At 43.9% G+C, this 18,455-nt stretch overlaps 1 protein-coding gene across 1 annotated transcript in view; it reads right to left on the reverse strand.

Moving 5' to 3' along the window:
• The window catches only part of gabbr2 (gamma-aminobutyric acid (GABA) B receptor, 2), a 158,384-nt gene extending 140,922 nt beyond the window's left edge, over positions 1-17,462 (reverse strand). The window contains exon 1 of the mRNA XM_061093267.1: positions 17,148-17,462. Coding sequence (XP_060949250.1) covers positions 17,148-17,462 — 315 coding nt within the window. The remainder of the gene's footprint in view (positions 1-17,147) is intronic.
• Between the last annotated feature and the right edge of the window lie 993 nt (positions 17,463-18,455).

The following is an 18,455-nucleotide window of genomic DNA, read 5'->3' on the forward strand; positions in this document are numbered from 1 at the left end:
AAAATGGGATTACTGCACATATTGTACATATTTTAAACTTTTTTAAAAAACATTTAGAAAGTAAATTTTGCATATATATGCCCTTTAAGTTCCTGTCTATGTTTCTCCTTGTTATTACGGTTCTTTTTATTTGCTTTATCTTATGTTTGTTGTGCACCAAACACTAAAGCCAATTGCTTTTATGTTGAAAGCCTACTTGACAACATGGTTCGGATTTTAATGGACAAAGTAAAACACAAAAGAGGTTCTTGACAAAAACCTGTTCCAACGAGCACACATGACCTCAGACTGACAACTTTTCATTTTCAGGATTACAACGACCTGCTGTCCACAACCAAAACCTGCAGATACATCAGTCTCCCTAAATGCCTCTTATTCAATCTGAGCTGGAGAGGGTTTGCAGTGAAGGACCGGAAAACCACAAACTCAGATCCAGCTGTAAACCCAGTGCTGCATCCAGGGCAAAGAAATACAGAAAAATCTCCCCATCATTGTCTATGTGGGTAATTACGTGCTTACACACAGTATCCTTCCTTCTCAGTGTGTCACACACAAACAGAGTGTGCTACTACTCTGATTGTCCGTGGCAGATCTATCTCTCTGCGTTTTATTTTATCCCTCTGATAAAGCCTGAGGAAGAAGGTCTAGCTCCGCAGCCATCCTGCTCCTCCAACCCCCACACCCACAGTTCCCGGTGGGTGGTGTTTTCCTTGCCCGCCTGCCGCTCGCTCGCTACGTTGCCAAGCGCGACATGTGACAGTAGCAGCACATGGCCTCCCAGATCCCCCCCCCCCCCCCCCACATCCTCTGCAGGCCTGTTTCCCCCGACTGTCTGAGAACAGCCCGCAACAAACTTGGCACAATTGTCATGTTCCTTCTCGCTCCCGAGCCAGAAACCCCAAATGACTATCTGGGAGGCATGGGCGTACACAAAGCCACACATAGGACACACATAAACACATATCAGTGCACATTATGACACACATAGATACATATCAGTGCACATTATGACACACATAAACACATATCAGTGCACATTATGACACACGGACACATCAGTGCACATAATGACACACATACGAATGCAGGTGTAGGTGCATGGACATAAAGACACAAATCAAACTGTTCGTGGATGCAGAGATATTTAAACCTTTTTACAGCACCACTCTCAAGTCAATGGAATGAGGTAAAGATTGCTGGTTGTGCTGGTACCACTCACTTCCAGCCACCATCACTCACAAGCCATCTTCCTGAGCCACTGTCCTCTTTTCCTCTCTTCCTGCCATGTCCCTCTTGAGCTTTCTCTCTTCTTTTCACCACAATCTCGCCATTGTTTATCCTCTAAATTATTTAGGTGTATCCTGATAAAGAACAGACCAGCTCCCTTTGACTATTTCATTTGCACACAGGACAATCGTGTACATCGTCGACAAATTTTTTCATATCTGACAAAGTGAAAACGTGTCCAGGGACCTTTATGATACACACTTCAGCTGGACGTGGAGGGATTATGACGAGAGAAATGGAATCTTTGTGTAAATAAAACATAATTTCCTTGGTGACTGCAGCGAGATCTGAACATTGAAGACGTTCGGTCTCCAGTGTCTAACCAGCTGCGTTAATATTTCAATTACCCTCATGAATAATTGAGTTAAATATGCCCCACCATTATTCTAGGTCTGTCCCTGTTGTGGTGGGAGGAACCTGTGACAAGACTCAAATACTTTCAGACTGGTGAGCTGCAGTCCCACAGAGATTTGAGAGACATGGCTGGGAATATTCAAGAAGAAAAATAAAAGTAAAGTTCTAGATGCCGGTAGAAGCCAAGAAACCAAAGACGCAAATGATTGTTTTTTTACAAGACATTATCCCAGAAAATGTTTTGCTTCAATGCACAATAGGTTACTTCTGAACTCAGATATTAAGTCAGAGCGTGACTGAACAATAGAGTCAACAGAAGATCTAGATAGAAATCCATAGCTTTTAGAAAATAGGGTCAGGGTCTTTCTGCAGCATTTTCACTTAAAATATAATATTTCTCAAAATCTCATGAAATCTTTTAGGCCAGCTCTCAAATTTGTAAAAACCTACTTGAATATAACATCGACTGTTTTCCTGGTAATAGTTCAGCTAGATCATCAGCAGTATTTTCATATATACTCTATATGTTGAATCCTGTTGGCCTTTCCCTACAACTCCTTGTTCCCCTGCTCTTTTCTCTCCCTCTCAGCTTTGCCTCCATAAATTCTAGCTCGCAACGCTTTCTCCATCTGTCAGAGCTTATTCTGCGCAGCATCAGACGAGGAGACCTTTCTGTTTCAGACGTTGCTGACATTTACATTTGCCCTCTATCAAAGAAAGAAGAATGGTCATGACCCCGCGGTGGCCTTGCCATCGTTGTCACACATTCTGCCTTGAGGAAAAACCGAGCTAACACTGATTCCCCCATCGATGCAACACCACTGACAGTGTGAGTGGGTGAGAGGAACATGCAGACACCACCGTTTAATACAGCAATGGTTTTAAACAGCGTTACAGCCACAGTGATTTTAGATTCCTATTTCCAATTTAAGTACTTAAACAGATAAATAACAAGAAAAAAACACCCAAAAGAGTGAATACTTTGAGAAACACGCCGACCAGACAAAGATGGGATGTTGTACACAATGAGGGATAGGAGACCCCTTTCCTGAAAATGGGATTGCAGTGAGCTGAAGAAACCGACATGAAGGCCTTAGAAATCAATAGAAGCTCCCCAGTGTGTAAGAGCAAGTCAACAGAGCAGAGAGCAGCGGCATACGGATAATATTTATGTAGCGGGAGGCTACCAACAACCGCCAGGGACCATGTATAATTCTTATTCATACATCTTGAAAGCAGTGATCTAGTAAAAATGAGGCATGCTCATTTATTCAATAAGTCTGCATGCAGCAACAGGTCAGCGCCGGAGAATTGTTTAGTATGCCACCTTTAAATATTTATGCACACAACCCCAGGACTGTGTGTCTTATTCTTTTTTAAGTTCAGAGGAAGTCTCTGCTCTGAACACACACACACACACACACACACACACACACACACACACACACACACACACACACACACACACACACACACACACATCCACACGTCCGCATTACCTTTGTGTGTGGGTGTGAGGTTCTGTGATCACGGCTACAAGATGACGTGTGGGACAGATCACAAGGTTGTTGGTTGTGAGTTTGTTAAAACAGTCGGAAGCATCCGTGATGAATTTCTCCGGTACAAACAATTAACAGTTTTACCAACCTCATGAATAATTGCACAACGTGTGCACACTGCCGACTCTAATTGATGTCCCCTTTCCACACAAATGACATACATTAGACAGTGCTGCATTGCCAAAGCACCCTTTAGCACATTTGTCTGCCAAGGATAAAAAGGTGGAAATTGCACACACAACACAGCCATATAAAAAGGTAGCATACATTTTAGCCTCGTTTATGTTTTTCTGTCCTGTTAATACCTGACAGGAGATCCTTGTGGTTTTAATCGCTATGCTAATTGCTAATATCCCACTGGAATACTAATAAGGGTAGTAATTAGTGTAACATGGGCTGTAACTCGGTGTGGACATGAATTTTTTGCCATTTAAAGAGCCTCTTAAATCCTTGGCAGGGAGTGCACGTTTTAAATTAGCATTTGTTTTTTTGATTGGCAGATGCTTAATGCTAGCAAAGTTCCACACTAACATCAACAGCACCACTAAGGCTGCCACAGTTGGCGGACCATTTGTCATGCCCTGTCCATTAAATCAAATACAGCTAGCCTATAACACCATGCTGGCCAACAGACAGCTTGTTTACAATTACATCAGCACAGGGTTGTGATGGCTCTGTCTGTGTGAATACAAATGTTGATATGAATACGCCTTCGGAGTAATGTCCTCCGTTTGTCCAGATGGCCCTTAGAATTATCTGCCTTACGTGGGATAATGAAACCTCACCCACTATCCAACTGCTCTTTATTGAATTACCGTGATCGGCATCCTTCCTTCTCACAGCTTGGGGTGTCATCAACCCGACCAGCGCTCCCCATTCATTGGCCACATCAATCACAGGCCACCATGGCAATAAAATGCCCAATAACCATCAGAGTGCAAAAAAGCAGAGATGATACACGGCAGGGATGTCCTTGCCGTACTGTAAAATAAACATGGCTGCCATTTGAAAGATTAACTGTATGTCAGTCTCACGTCGCTGAAGAACTCAGTGTAGTGTATGCGTTACCTTGGTGATTTAATTGCTTTATCCATCTTGTACAGTGTGTTGAAGTGGCTGAACGCTGGTGACGTTCAGTCCCCAGACGGTCTTTTACCTTGGAATTTCAAACATAATGGAAGGGCTTAATAAAAGATGGCTGACAGAGGAAGTGGCGGCCAGTATCTCTTGGCAGAAGTGGTGAAAACCCCCAGAGTGTATTCGTCAAGTGTCCCAGTGTGGCCATGAAACATCACATTATGTTTAAGTTGTGAGGTTAAAGGAAATGTGGTAATCAAAGTCTAATGAAAAGATTAATTGAAATATGTTTTAACTGACAGCGTGTAATTCAAAGGCAGCTGGGTCCGTACAGTCCACAAGCTGTCCATTTTTAAGAAGCAGCAAAGGGTAAGCATCAGTTGTTCTTGGATATTTCCCAAAATTAATAATAAAACAGGCATTCTGCCATAGCCCTGCTTTTAGCCGTGAAATCAATTCACAGAGGAGTCGACATGAACAGAGGAGCTGCTTTCTGTATTTAGACAGAGGCAAAGAAATCAGACTGGAAGTGAAAGCATCTAATCATGCAAATAGTGCTATCACCAGATAAGACAGATGACTCTGAGATGAGAATTATTAGATTTTACTAAATATATCCCCTCAGTCATCATTCAACATGTCGATTACAACCAAAGATTTTCAGATTTTAGCAATAAAATTTAACAGCGATAGACATTTATGGGCTTTGGGTTCATGTGCAAACGTCGGATAAAAACTTTTTAGACTTTCATGTTTTTAGTGCTGACGTCTTGATGTGACTTGATGTGTCTCTCGAGGTGAAAAAGCCCAGACATTGTCAAAACAAATATATGTCCCAAAACCGCCGAAAAATAAACTGTCAACTGTGATTCTACAATTAGTTCTTCAACTCGGCAAATAGACTGTGGATGCAGACAAATTTCAATTTGCTATCTTTTTACTGAAGTGAATATATACACTTTCTTGTTTTGTTTTTTGACTCTTAAGAGGAAGAAAAGAGCTTGTAGTCTTGGTCAAAGAGAATATTTCATTAAATAAACTCATCCTCTGAAAAGATAAGGAATGCATTTGTAAATACAGATTGCTTCCTTCAATGTGTGCACTGTTTTGTCCTTGTGCCTCTTGAGATTGTAATTTATTTCTGACACGTGTCAAAGTGATTGCATATTGCAAATATCAGTTTGCATGTTGCAAATTTGATAAAATGGGCCCAGGAGCCCGGGCTGACAGGGTTTTAATAACATGGCTCCAGACTGTTGATTGATGTGAAGTCTAGGTGGAAATAATAGAGCAGAGTATCACCAGTTTGTGACATAGAGCTCACAGGAATGCTGGAGAAGATAGAGAAAGTGGAGTCTCTATCCCTGAATTAGTCTTTAAATTGTATTTTCCTGGATCAAATCTATTCAAACACCAGGAAATGAGAGCTTTACCATTTATACATATTAAAGTTTATTTAAGCAGCATTCTGAACATTCTTGTAGATTACTGGGCATGCTACTATACCATTGAAAAAAAAACAACCACAAACACTGACCCTGGATCTCAAGGGAGCCTTAGTTTTTAACACACCATTTAGCATCAAGTCCGATTCAGCGGTTTGTTGCCTGGTCATCCGATCAGCTGGGAAACACCATGAGAGACGACCGTTCTTTAGGGAGAACCAGACTGTGTGTATGACTGTGTTTTATCTACATATGTGCTTCCATGAGCATGCGCCTGTGTGTAAATACACCTAGCAAGAAATTGACTAATAAAAAGGTGGCCAAGTCATCAGTTCACCTTCTTTTCCCATAAAGAAGGCAATAAAGGACTTCAGGCTTACAGTAACAGTTCAAGAGTCAGACAGGCGGCCGCAGGTCTGTCCAATCAGGACCCCGCCCCATCCATCAGCCGCAGTCTGACACATTCCCTGTAAGACTAACTACTCTTCGAAGCCACAATTCCCGCTCTACAGCCTTTAACATGGTTTGTTTAGTGGTGCATTAACCAAAGAGAAATGACTTCATCACAGGATGTAGAGCAGCTACGAGTGACATTTAAACAACATGGGTGTTAGAGAGGGTGTGTGGATAGGTGTGTGCGTGCGTGTGGATTGGGGTCTGTTTACCAAATGAAGTGGGGACATCTGAAAACTCAAAAACAAAATGCAATACACTCATGCATTATGTTACCAGTGATCTAAAGTAAGAAAGCACAATATAATCTGTTTTGCTATCCAATTATCCAACTATTCAGCTATAAAAACACACACATGCAGGCACACACACACACACAAACGCATACATACGTGCAGAAAGATTAGGACTGAGCCACAGCAGATAGAGCTTGGTTGCAAATGATCTCTTATCATCATTGCACAGGCGTTTGTGATTGCATGTGCCATGATTTCCTGCTCTGGATGGGCATGACAGATGTTTATACCACTACCGTGCATGGGCACTTAGGGAGTGTAGCAGGGAGAGTGTGTGTGTGTGTGTGTGTGTGTGTAGGTTACATCTGCGGTTCTACTGTCTCTTGTTATCGCTCTTGGCACACAATGGGTTCACCAACTGCCTTCTGCGCACAGGCCCCAGTAATCACGGATGGGGAAGCGGTGGCCGCTATTGGACAAAGGTCTGATGTGTATCCAGAGACTGTCGGAGAAACGAGCTGCAGCACACGGACCCACTACCAGCTGCAAATGACAACAGTTGCACCTTAACGACAATCGCTGTTGTCAGGAGGTAGTCAGTTAAAGCAGGAAAAATACTGGAAAACACACAGAGGATTACAATGTTTGACAACCGCAAAATCTAAATGGCATACACCATGAGAGCAAAAGCAAAACTCGGAATGACAGTTTGTTTCCTTACAGCTGGATGAGCACAAAAGCGTGAGATATTGCTCAAGGAAGCTTTAATGTATTAAATCCGCAGCAGTCTGTTTCTGTAAAATAATAAGTGTGAAGGCTGTGCTTCCGACAGGTGCTCAAGAAAGGTCCTTATCGGTGTGACTGAGACTCTATAAGCGGCTCCTTCAGCTGAGCATCTGAGGACGGAGGAACAGCACTGACAATGACCTGATACGAAACCCGGAGAGGCAAATCATCAAAGCTGGGAAGACAAAAAGTGAAGCCGAGGAGACTGAAAGTGTTTGATGGTTGGAACTGCTTCCATTGTCTACACTGTACAGATCATGCCGGATCATTCAGAGAATATAATTAAATTCATCTAATTTGTACACGTATATATTTTTATTTATTTATATTTTAACATCACACTTTAGATGAAGACATTTTAAGAAGTTCTCATCTTTAAACCCAGCAATAATATTATAAACTGTTGATATTCTATCTAAATATGTTATTGTTTGATAGTATTTATTATGTTTAAAAAGGATGAACAACTTTACGGCTCCATAAAAGTTAAACCAAATCATCTTGATCGACCTCTTGTGATTGGCTGCAGTACAGGTCATATACCTCCCCCTCTCCTTGATAGTAGATGGGACATGGATCGAACTGAATTGATTATATTGACAGCTGAGATGGACTCCAGTTTGCTGAACACATGTATCATTGGGACTTTGATAAAACAACTTCACACCAGGAACACTACTGCACAGACTCTGGATCAAAATGACATAACCAGCGTTAGATGCGAGAGAAAAAGATTGCGAAAAAATCAAATAAAGAGAGACTGTAGGTGCATGTCATGGTGACAAAGCCAGAGACAAAATAAGAAGGGCCATTAATCTTCTGTTTCACCTGCCGGAGCCACTGCACATCTCAGCTGTGGCCATGACAGCCAACACGTCCTCTGGGAATAGGTGTTAACTGCCACTCACCCCTGGGAACTGGACGCACACACACCATAATCAAACACATTGTGTGAAGCCAGAATCAAGATAATACCCACACCCACACCCACCCACCCAAACACACACACACACAAGTCAATGACCCTCAGAGTCAAACACATATTGTACATGTGGAACCATGCGAGTCACCATCTCTTTATAATTGAGCATCCTCGTACACACGCACGCTTATCTTCAAAAGAAGCAGACAACGGTCGGCTCCTCTTTTTTTTTTTTTTGGTCAAGAATTACATGAGCTTTAATGTAATTACAGGACTGACAAGGACAAACTCTCTCTGCTTATTGCTCTGAGCTGGGCCCCCTTGAGAGCGACACACAGGAACATGCACACAGAGTATTTGTCCAATCTCTAATGACAATGCCCCACCCACTCCACGGTAATCCTTTCATTTCTGTCCACTCACAGAAAAGGGACAGAGAGCCACAGAGGTGAACCTAGAGCCTGTGAGCGTGTGTGTGCAATGTGTGTGCGTGTGCGTGTGCGTGTGTGTGTGCGTGTGTGTGTGTGTGTGTGTGTGTGTGTGTGTGTGTGTGTGTGTGTGTGTGTGTGTGTGTGTGTGTGTGTGTGTGTGCGTGTGTGTGTGTGTGTGTGCGTGTGTGTTAGGTGGCGGAGGTGTGAAGGAAATAGACAGTGATGGAGTGAAAGGGGGGGGGTACATTTAAGGATTAAGGCATAATAATGGCTGACAAAGGAGCGATATTGATTGGAAAACAGGTCCTCTTTTCAAAAAGGTCATCCGGAGGAGTAGCACCTTGGTCGGAATCGGCTTTGTTTAAGTGTTAAAGGTCAAACAACATTAGAGGAGAGGTCATTTCACCATCTCACACATCCACCCTCTGTCTCTCCTTGGCCTCTGTGTCTCTCCCGTTCATACACATATTGTATGTGCAGCCTTTTAGTGATGGAAATTCCCCGGACACGCAGCAGCAGCAGGGCCCGTATTCTCCTGCATCTTCTCTGCAGAAAAGTGAGGTCAGTAAACAGACAGCAACAACACATATATCCTCACGAAACCATTTACCTACCATTTTCCTTTTTCAGCTGTTTGCAGAAAACAAGCTATAGCAGCAGATAAACATTCTCTGTTAATTGTCCGTGCAAATGGCTTGGCTGGGGATCGATGGCAGCTTTATAGATACACCAGCAGTAGCAGCCAGACAGACCGACTTAAGTGTTGCACTCAACATGGCAGCAGCCATCTTAACAGTATTTTCAGCAGCAGTGAATTTAGATGGGAGATATTCATCCACATCCTAGCACAGTCTATCGCTCTTCTGAAGCTGTTTTTACCTCCAGTTTAGCTTCCTCAACTTCTACGTCTCCACTTCCCACCTCCTCAAGTCCCCATTTTTCTGGCTCCCCCACCTCTTCATCCTACCAACACCACCCTTGTCTCTATCTCCTGGGTGATTTCCCTGTGGGTGTGCCTCCCTCAGCACAGCGATACAGCCGTGTGAATCAGAGAGTAACTGTTTGTTTAATGTTAATGGCAGCCAGATGCCTGGTTCGCCACCTTTTTGGGAATCATTGTGCGTCTCGACAGCAGCAGAGAAAAGAAAAGGAAAAGATGACGAGCAGCCAACAGATGTCTCATCGCGGCATCTGCTGGGAAAACACAATAGGACGGCACAAAGAAACGAAGATTAAAATTTGACAATGACAAATTCATTTGAAACCTAATTGATTATCACAAACTGAATTCGTTAAAGCTTTTACTACAGGACCGTGTCGCCTGGTTGTAATTAAGATTAAATGAATTCAGGGCAACATATGCAGAGTTTTAGATACTGTAATAATCTTTTCAGGTGAGGTACAATGCTGGAATGTATTAAACTATGGTGGCATGTTAATTATTGACATTATTATTATACCATGTTTTTGTGGATGAGGTTGCTCTTCCTGACATTGGAGTATATAGCACTGTTTCTACTAGTTAGTCATTCATTTAACACCTACTAAACGATAGTGCTGACAGTCAGTCGTCAATGAGTGAAGATCGTAGACATATATAAAGATGGACGACCCATCTCCACTTCAAAGTCAAACAACACATTCAAATTAAACTAAACATGTTTAACGGGAAAATTAAAAATTAGACAAACATCATTGTGATAAGAAATACCTTAAATGACAAAACCTAATTTGAGAAATCCTGCTCCCATGCACTAACATGGAGGAGGCAAGATTTAGCAGGTGGCTTCCCTTTTTGGGAACAGTTAACAAATATACAATCAATGGTCTAGTTGTCAATGGAGCACTTGACTGTTTACTATTTTGTTCAAAGAGCTGAATTAGACAACAGTCAGTCACACTAAGGCAGATTTACCAGCACAGAGAAATGACAGCAATGACCATGACATCCTTAGGATCCATCATTCTGCTATCTTGAATTCCACATGAGACTCAAGTGTTATTTTCTGATTTCTAACAACATCAGTGTGTGATAGGGTCCGGAATCCCATTCAGCAGCCACTGATGAAACGACATCAGTTCCTCCACCCACACAATCCTCTCATCTCCAATCCTTTCCCACCCTTGAAGCAGCACTCATGGACAAACACACATTCCAGTTGTTTTACAAAGCGACCAATGGGACTTGCTAAAGATGCTTTTGAAACTGAATTCAGCCATCGCCTCTCTCACGTGATCAGCCTTTGACTGGGCGACTACATCGGGCCCTGCATGGTGACTCCACGGACAAGAGATAATGCCAAACACTCTCTTGCTCGAACCAATTAGCAAAATACGAGCACAAACAGTGAGATTCAGTCCAACACGCTGTAATCGACTCAAGGTGTTCTGTGGAGAAAGCCAGAAGGCTAATTTGTTTTTGTCACACTTGAAGTCTCCTATTGAATTTCATGCTCGGAATAACAATAACACTTCAAATAAAGTTTTGTGTGGTTAACACATTAGTAAGAAGACGCTCTGTGATTAATGTAGTGTAAGAAGAAGCTGATCAGAAAAAATTGGTTTTTGACTGCTCCCCCGAGTAAGGTTGAGAGGGGGGAGCACTGGTCAAGTGACTGTGTGTGCAGGGGTGTATTTGCAGGTTAATGTCAAGTACAGCACATGTAGTTTGTTAATTTATGGGCCATGTAATGTGTGTGCTTGTGTTTCAGAGGATCAGTTATAAAGATGGCTTCAGGGCAGATACGAGCGTCTTTCATCAGGAAAGTTCATGTATCTGGTTACATCAGCCCTCCAGGCCACTGGAAGCCTGACTCAGAAAAAAGGAGCGCAATTAATGCTCTAATGTGTTAACAATGAGACATATTTCTCCAATTTTGAATGAATCGGACATATGATGTTAAAACAATACTCTCTTGAACCTGCAATAGTATAACAACACAACATCTCGGGAGCCTCGAACCGATCTAATGCTCATACCTCATTGCATGCAGTAATTGCTTCTTTTTTCACATGGCCATTAAACTATGTAGCCTCAGAGAAATAACGCAAATGGCATTACATTATGATCCGATAAGAATTAAGAGACTGGCCATTTCCTCCTCCTGCACGGAGAATGATATAATCCTATTTCGGGATCTCCATCTCACAACCCTACACATCTCTGTCTCTCTCTCTCGCCTCTCTCTGATTCTCCCCTGAGATCCTGTTCATTCTTTGAGAAGGGCTGCTGAACATTGATCCCCACTATCTGTGTCAGGTCAGTGAGTACAGCCCCACTCAGCACTTTCTGTACGACCGGAAAGCACCCGGGCTGTTACGGGCTGCCTTCCTCTACTACCCCTGAATGTTCAGCCTCTTCTTTTAACAGTGACAGGTTTTATGTGTTGACCTGCTCCCCCTGGGTCACTGCAGTGTTGAAAAGATGTCAGATGTTTGGATAATATGTTGTAAACAATATGAGACCCTGCCCTAAAAAAGGTCCAAAGGTGCTGCTTCATTTGGCCCATGTCAGAGGATTTTACACGGAAGATGAGAGGTTGATTACAGTGTAATTGTTTATGTGTGTGTTGTGTGTGTGTGTGTGTGTGTGTGTGTGTGTGTGTGTGTGTGTGTGTGTGTCTGTGTTTGTGTGCGTCTTTGTGAGCGTGTGTTATAAATGTCATCCATATAGAAAAATGCTTTTGAAACAACATCTCCAAAACCCTTAAAACCCAACAGCCTTGAACCAGCTTGCCTTGACTTAGGACCTATGCTTAATGGGACCCTGACCTCCATTACGGAAATCCCGTTTCACAGTAAAACTAACTTCTTCTGACAAAATGACAGAATGCCTCACATATGCTTAGAGGCGTGCTCTTCCTCCTGTGAACGAGTGCACTGTATGGTGGTTTCAGGCTCGCCAACATGCGCACAAATGTGACATGTTGCATCTTGTCCTCTGAGGGGAGAAAGGGGAAAAAACAGTTTATACTGTACATATTTCTGTGCGCTATATGGACATAGGTCAATGCTAACGTATGCTCAGGAGACCCATAGCAGTACAAAATCATATACTATAAATACCCATCTCCATACTGTATCTGATGTACTGCACATGACCGAGATCCACATCTCCAATTCTAGACTCTGTGTCTTTGTGGTTTTATTGATTTTCCTTTAAAATACATGTGTTCATTCTTCTGGCTGCGAGAATACAGGAAACATGTTAGCAAAGGAGCACATTCTCTTAAAGTACAGTGTGTTTATTGAAGATTTCTTCCAACAGAATATCTCTGCATTTGTTAGAAAGATGACAGAAGTGAAGTTTCCATTGGTTGCTATCAAATTACTTCCTGCTTTAGATAACACTATCCGCCTCAAATGTGATGACCCAAAGGTCGGGGGAGGATGGAGTCATAAAATCCTGAATCCAACTCACAATCAACATGCACAAAAGAGGAATGTTACGCAAATTAAATACAAAACATAAAGAGAAATTGAGATTTAAAATGATCAATTGACATTTAACAGCTAAATTATGCCTTTTTCCGCCCTTAGAAACCTACACAGGTGCTATGGACTGACTCGATAGCTCACAACACACAAACACTCTGGGTGTAAGCACAAACCAAAAATGGCCAAAGGGCCTCGACAAACAGCTGGTCAGCCTGTATATACCCCCAGACCCCCAGATGGATGTGCCTGTAGGTCCCTATTCACCAATCAACCAATAGCATAAGGGAGGAGGGGGAAGTAGAGTCATGCTGAAACGTGTTATCGGTTACACCATTACCTATGGGGGTGTGTATGAAAAAGACACACACTGTGTTTATCATTCTTTACTTTGAAATGAGAATAAAAAGCTTGACAAAGAGCATCAGCCACAACATTATCCTGTCCATTTTTATGCTTTATGTTATCACATGCTATCAAAAATAAATGTTCCATTCAACAACTGACAAACAAAAGGTGTTGGATCACTGCAAATGCACGGGTGGTTGGGCTTTCACTTTTTATTCACAGTTCGAACGACTGTTCAAACGTGGGCAAAGCAATGAATTATTCAGTCTGCCATGTTCTTACCGAATTTTAAAATTCACAGCCTATAAGTGCAAAAGGCTGTGTTTTCTTCTCCGAGGGGTGTCTGTAAACTGCACTGTCACTGTGGGACAGAGCTGTTGTTCTGTGTGTTAATGCCAAACGGAGGTGGTGAGCCATGCTGAGGGGATCATGGCACTGAACCACCCGAGATGTAATGTATGGGAGCATATTCTTTGGTTTTTGACACCATAGGTAGAACATTTGTGGAGAGGCCTCAAGGTGAGAACGTTTGCTGACTTCTCAAAACTGGGCTGCAGTAACACTTCCCCAACAATAAGATCTGATGTGAGCTTGTCTCTAGAGTGAGGCAGCCGACTCACTACAAATTAAAGCAACCATGTCAATTCCTCGATGCGGGCTGTGTGGGTTGGCTTTAAATTTGGTCTAAAAGAATTGGGTGCTAGTTCTCATTTGTTCAAACTTAAGTGACTGCCTTCGTCTGTGAAACTGCAGGTCCCATTATTCTCGGAGGACAATAATGGAAGTATTGTGACTTTCATTGTCCTCTTCTTTCCCAATTCCCCTCAGTGTGTGACACAGCAAGCCTGTTTCACAAATGTTTCTCAATATCCTAAAACAGTCCTTGTGCCTTCATCCCAGCATTTGCAGTAACCTTTGCCTTTTTGATTTGCGAGGTTTACATTTATATGCATTGTATGATATGACAGGCCATTGCTCAACACAAGATAGCAATGAACTCCAAAAACTTAGCCTACCACGTTTCACTATTCTGAGTGGCCCCTCTTAAGGGCTCGTCACACATCCATAAACCCGTGAACTAGCGTAGCTTAGCCTAGAATGCGCTCACTGCCCAAAGTCTCCCTTCCATCCTCTTCCAGTGCTTCCCGTCCTCTCCAAAGCTTTGATCCTCTAAGCCTGCAGAGTTACAGTATCAGTCCTCAGTTACACTAAAACCCACACTCACACATCTAGAGCGGCACTGGAGGACCAGCTCTGGCTCCGGCACTAAGCCTCACGGTTGATATAATCCATCTTGCTTCTTTTCTACCTGCAACGGTCGGGTTTCAAAGCAAAAAATGTATTCTGAAGTTGCCTCAACCTGATAAAAATGCGTACATAGCTGCAACATCTTCCTCAGCCTGTTCCGACCAAACCATCTCCGGTTAGGAGCATCATGCAATCCACATCCGGACATCTGCTCTACTTCCAGCAACTGCTTCCTCAGTCCTCAATCTAGCAACACAGTCTCAGCTCTGAGGCTTTTTACTGTGGGACACCCCCCCAGTGCCGCACCATCCACAACATCAGCACCACCGCCCAGCGCCACACCACCAGGGAATGGACCGGGCCGGCTCAGTCTACCCATGGCTCCACCAACAGGGGATAAAGGGATAAAGAGCCTCTGCTCTGGGACTGATTACTTACATCTGCCAGGCTAAATCCCACTGCCCACACAAACACACACACACGTGTACGACTACCACACAGACACACACTTGGCCCTGCTGCTAGCTGCAAACGAACGCACTGATGCGTGTATTGTTTTCTGACAGGAGCATGTGGTATGTGGGGAAGCTGTGTGCATGTGTATGTGTGTGTTAGACTCTTTTTTTTTTCATGTGCGAGTAAGAGATTATATGGCAAATGTATAATGAGCGCATGCATGGTAAATTGTTAATGACACAACCATCACTATCTTTATATTATTGATCCTATAAACATGTCAGAGGCTCCAAAACCAATTTAGTCGACACTACAATAACCCTGCCCCGGGGCAAAGTTCGTCAATCTCTACATGCCCAAGAGTGTTGAGACACTCTCTACACTTCAGCCCACTCCAGCTGATATAAACAAGCAAATACAGCTTTTCACATATTATTGAAATCATTTTTCATGTTTAAATGTCTCTTGCCTTTTCCTTTAGTATTTTCTGTAAATCTATAAAGGGGGGGAAATTATGATGCAGTAACATAGGTATTTCCAATTCCACTTCAGTGCTCTCTGTGGTCAATTGATGATGTTAACCGTGTCAGTCTGTGCCAGATGGTTTGCAGTTTGTAAATATACTCTAAGGTAAATGGCAGGGTGCTTTCCTTTATTTACTCAAATCTGGTCAAAGTTCTTCATTGATGACATAAATCAAGCGCTAAAAATGTTTTATATGGTCCGCCACTAGAAGAATAAGGAAAAGTAAGTGCTGAGCATACATCACTTACCGACTGACATGGAGTATTTCGATTTTTTTACATGTTCGAACCATGGATTTTTAGCTACAATGTAACAAAATTTACAAAACAAATGTCAAATACCAGAGGATTGGCAGTGCCCTGATGTAATTAAGTGCAGCCTTTGCCCACAAAGACATCAAATAACACTGTTCCCATTGATTGCCGGTATTAGAAAGCTGGCTTCCCTATCCGACGTTTCCCAGCGAGCGGATGTCAGGCTGGCCTACTGACCTCCTGTTTCCAGCTCATCTTTCCCTCCCAGGGAATAGAAGGGGGAAAATCATAACTCTCACTAGAGCATATTAATCTCATGGTCTGAGCGCATGCTGCCTGTGAGGGCTTACCTCTGTCAACAGAGATCTGAATGCTCTTTCACACAGACGCACCTGTGCACATACAGGACTCTGAACGAGTGCTGGATAGTGAAAACCAAATGAATTCTAACGATTTAATGCACGAGGGGCAGGAGTTGCCATGAGAAGATTTAATAAGACAAACCTAGATCAACCGATGATTCCAAAACAGATTAAAATGTAACCATTGTTACATTATTCCTCATCACTGCTGCAGCCAGTAAGGCCACTATGAAAAACTGCTGAATGAGTCACATAATTCAAGTGCAAACATTGATGGTGAACACGCCTATATTGTAAAGGATTGCAGATATGTTATCATGACTCAACTTCAAGAGGACTTCAGCTGGAGAGGTAGCCTTGATTATCATTGTTATGATTACGGAATGAACGGATCTTCATTTGGAACTCGAACACTTCCTTCCAGAGAAGCGACGAGACGGAACAACTCTACATCCAATTACCGCCATCTTCAGGCACGCAGGGAACCAGCCTTTTAAATCGTTAGAAGATGCACCGGATTCGTGACTGAAAAATCTTTGCTGCTCAGAGTCAGCTTCAAGAGAACACACATCTTGTCTGGTGATGACACACAAACAGTTCTAATTCAACCAGGTAGAGGTGATTGATGACACGTGTATTATCAGACATCATGGTCAACAAGCTTCATCATGGGACTGCGGTAAACCATTAAACAAGGGAACCAGGAGTGTGATGTGAGGCTCCGCGGTGCCCAGGAGTTGCAGTGCGTTGTTCTGATGCATGTGAATGCGCTGTCATTCAGGAGAACAGATGACAGCAGTTGACTTTAGCGCAGTGAGAACCAGCTCATCTACAACGAGCCTGTGCAGACACCAAACACAAAACAGGCTCCACCGTCCCCCGTCCCTCCCTCGGACGCACGGTGTGGTGAGCACACATACACATGCACAGTATGGGCTATAGCTGTTTGGTTCAGTCTTGCGGTCTTTACCTCGGTGTCGTAGATTTTGGTGATGAGAGAGAACGAGTACTTCCTGGACTCCCGTATGTGCTGGATGGCCAGCTGCACCGCCGGCTCGATGCCCTGGCTGATGCCGCTCATCAGGGCCGACTCGTTCATGGGCATGAGGACCATGATGGGCAAGTTCTCCCCGTCCCTGGCGAACCAGCTGTTGTCCTGTCCGTGTTTGGTGCGGTCGTTGCACACCTTAGCCAGGCCAGGGTGGAACAGCAAGACCGAGAGGAGCAGGCATCCCGTCGGGAGGAGCATCTCCCAGCCGCTGCAGTCCCTCCGGGCTGGGGCCATGCTACCGTGCAGGGTGACCAGATGAGATCCCGCCGTGCTCTCTCTCTCTCTCTCTCTCTCTCTCTGTCTCTCTCTCTCTCTCTCACTGCTTGGGCATCGCGAACCCGGGCTCGTCCGGGATGCTCAGACGCCCGCCCGTCAAGGAAACCGTATTTCGAAGTCCTGCAGTGGGCGAGCTGGTCCTGTGTGGAGTGTGACTGCAAACTGGAAATATTTCGACTCAGTAACGGTGCCTCCTGTGTGAGAATATTCCAAGGACGCAGAGACTGGCGTTGCAGAGGGAGAGCTCTCGCCTCTCGGTGTCCGTCATCCAAACGATCTCCTGTCAAACAGCCCTGATTCAGCGCCTCTGCTCACCTTTGATTTCAAGCACTTATCTCATACAAGCACAAGAATGTCCTGAGGAATGTCCCCAAAAATCATGGAGATTACCTCCCCAGGTGTGGACAGAGATCGAATCACACGCTGACAGTTGTTGCGGATACAAAATCACCTCCGAAGTAAATTCCCAGCCAAGAGATGTCAACTGCGGGCATCCCTGCCGAACGCAGCGCGGAAATCTGACAAATCACGACGACGGGATGGGAGAAAAAGAGAGGAGAAAACCCACAGAGCTAGATGACGGAGGGAGCTTGGCTGCAGAGGTCCTACGGGAAGCTGTCGACTGAGTCTTCCTTGACAGCCGATGGGACTCAGATGCGCATCTCCGATGGTGCGTCAGACAAGCGCTGAAGCCACTGCTGCTGCTGCTGCTGCTGCTGCTGCTGCTCACCGTGCGCGCAAGAGGGAGCACTGGATGTGGAGGAGGAGAGGAAGCGAGGGAGGGATGGGGGAGGGAAGGGGAAGGGGTATACAACAGCCTGGTGGAAAAGCTGCATAGGCTTTGTGCAGGGCAAACTCATCAGCGGCTTGACAGCAGAGGGTGATTTACTGGGCTTTTATGTTGGAGGCAGACGACGTTTCAGACATGCACATAGAGCTAGTTACAATGTA

This window comes from Limanda limanda, chromosome 19 (assembly GCF_963576545.1).
Source record: "Limanda limanda chromosome 19, fLimLim1.1, whole genome shotgun sequence".
Classification (NCBI taxonomy): domain Eukaryota; kingdom Metazoa; phylum Chordata; class Actinopteri; order Pleuronectiformes; family Pleuronectidae; genus Limanda; species Limanda limanda.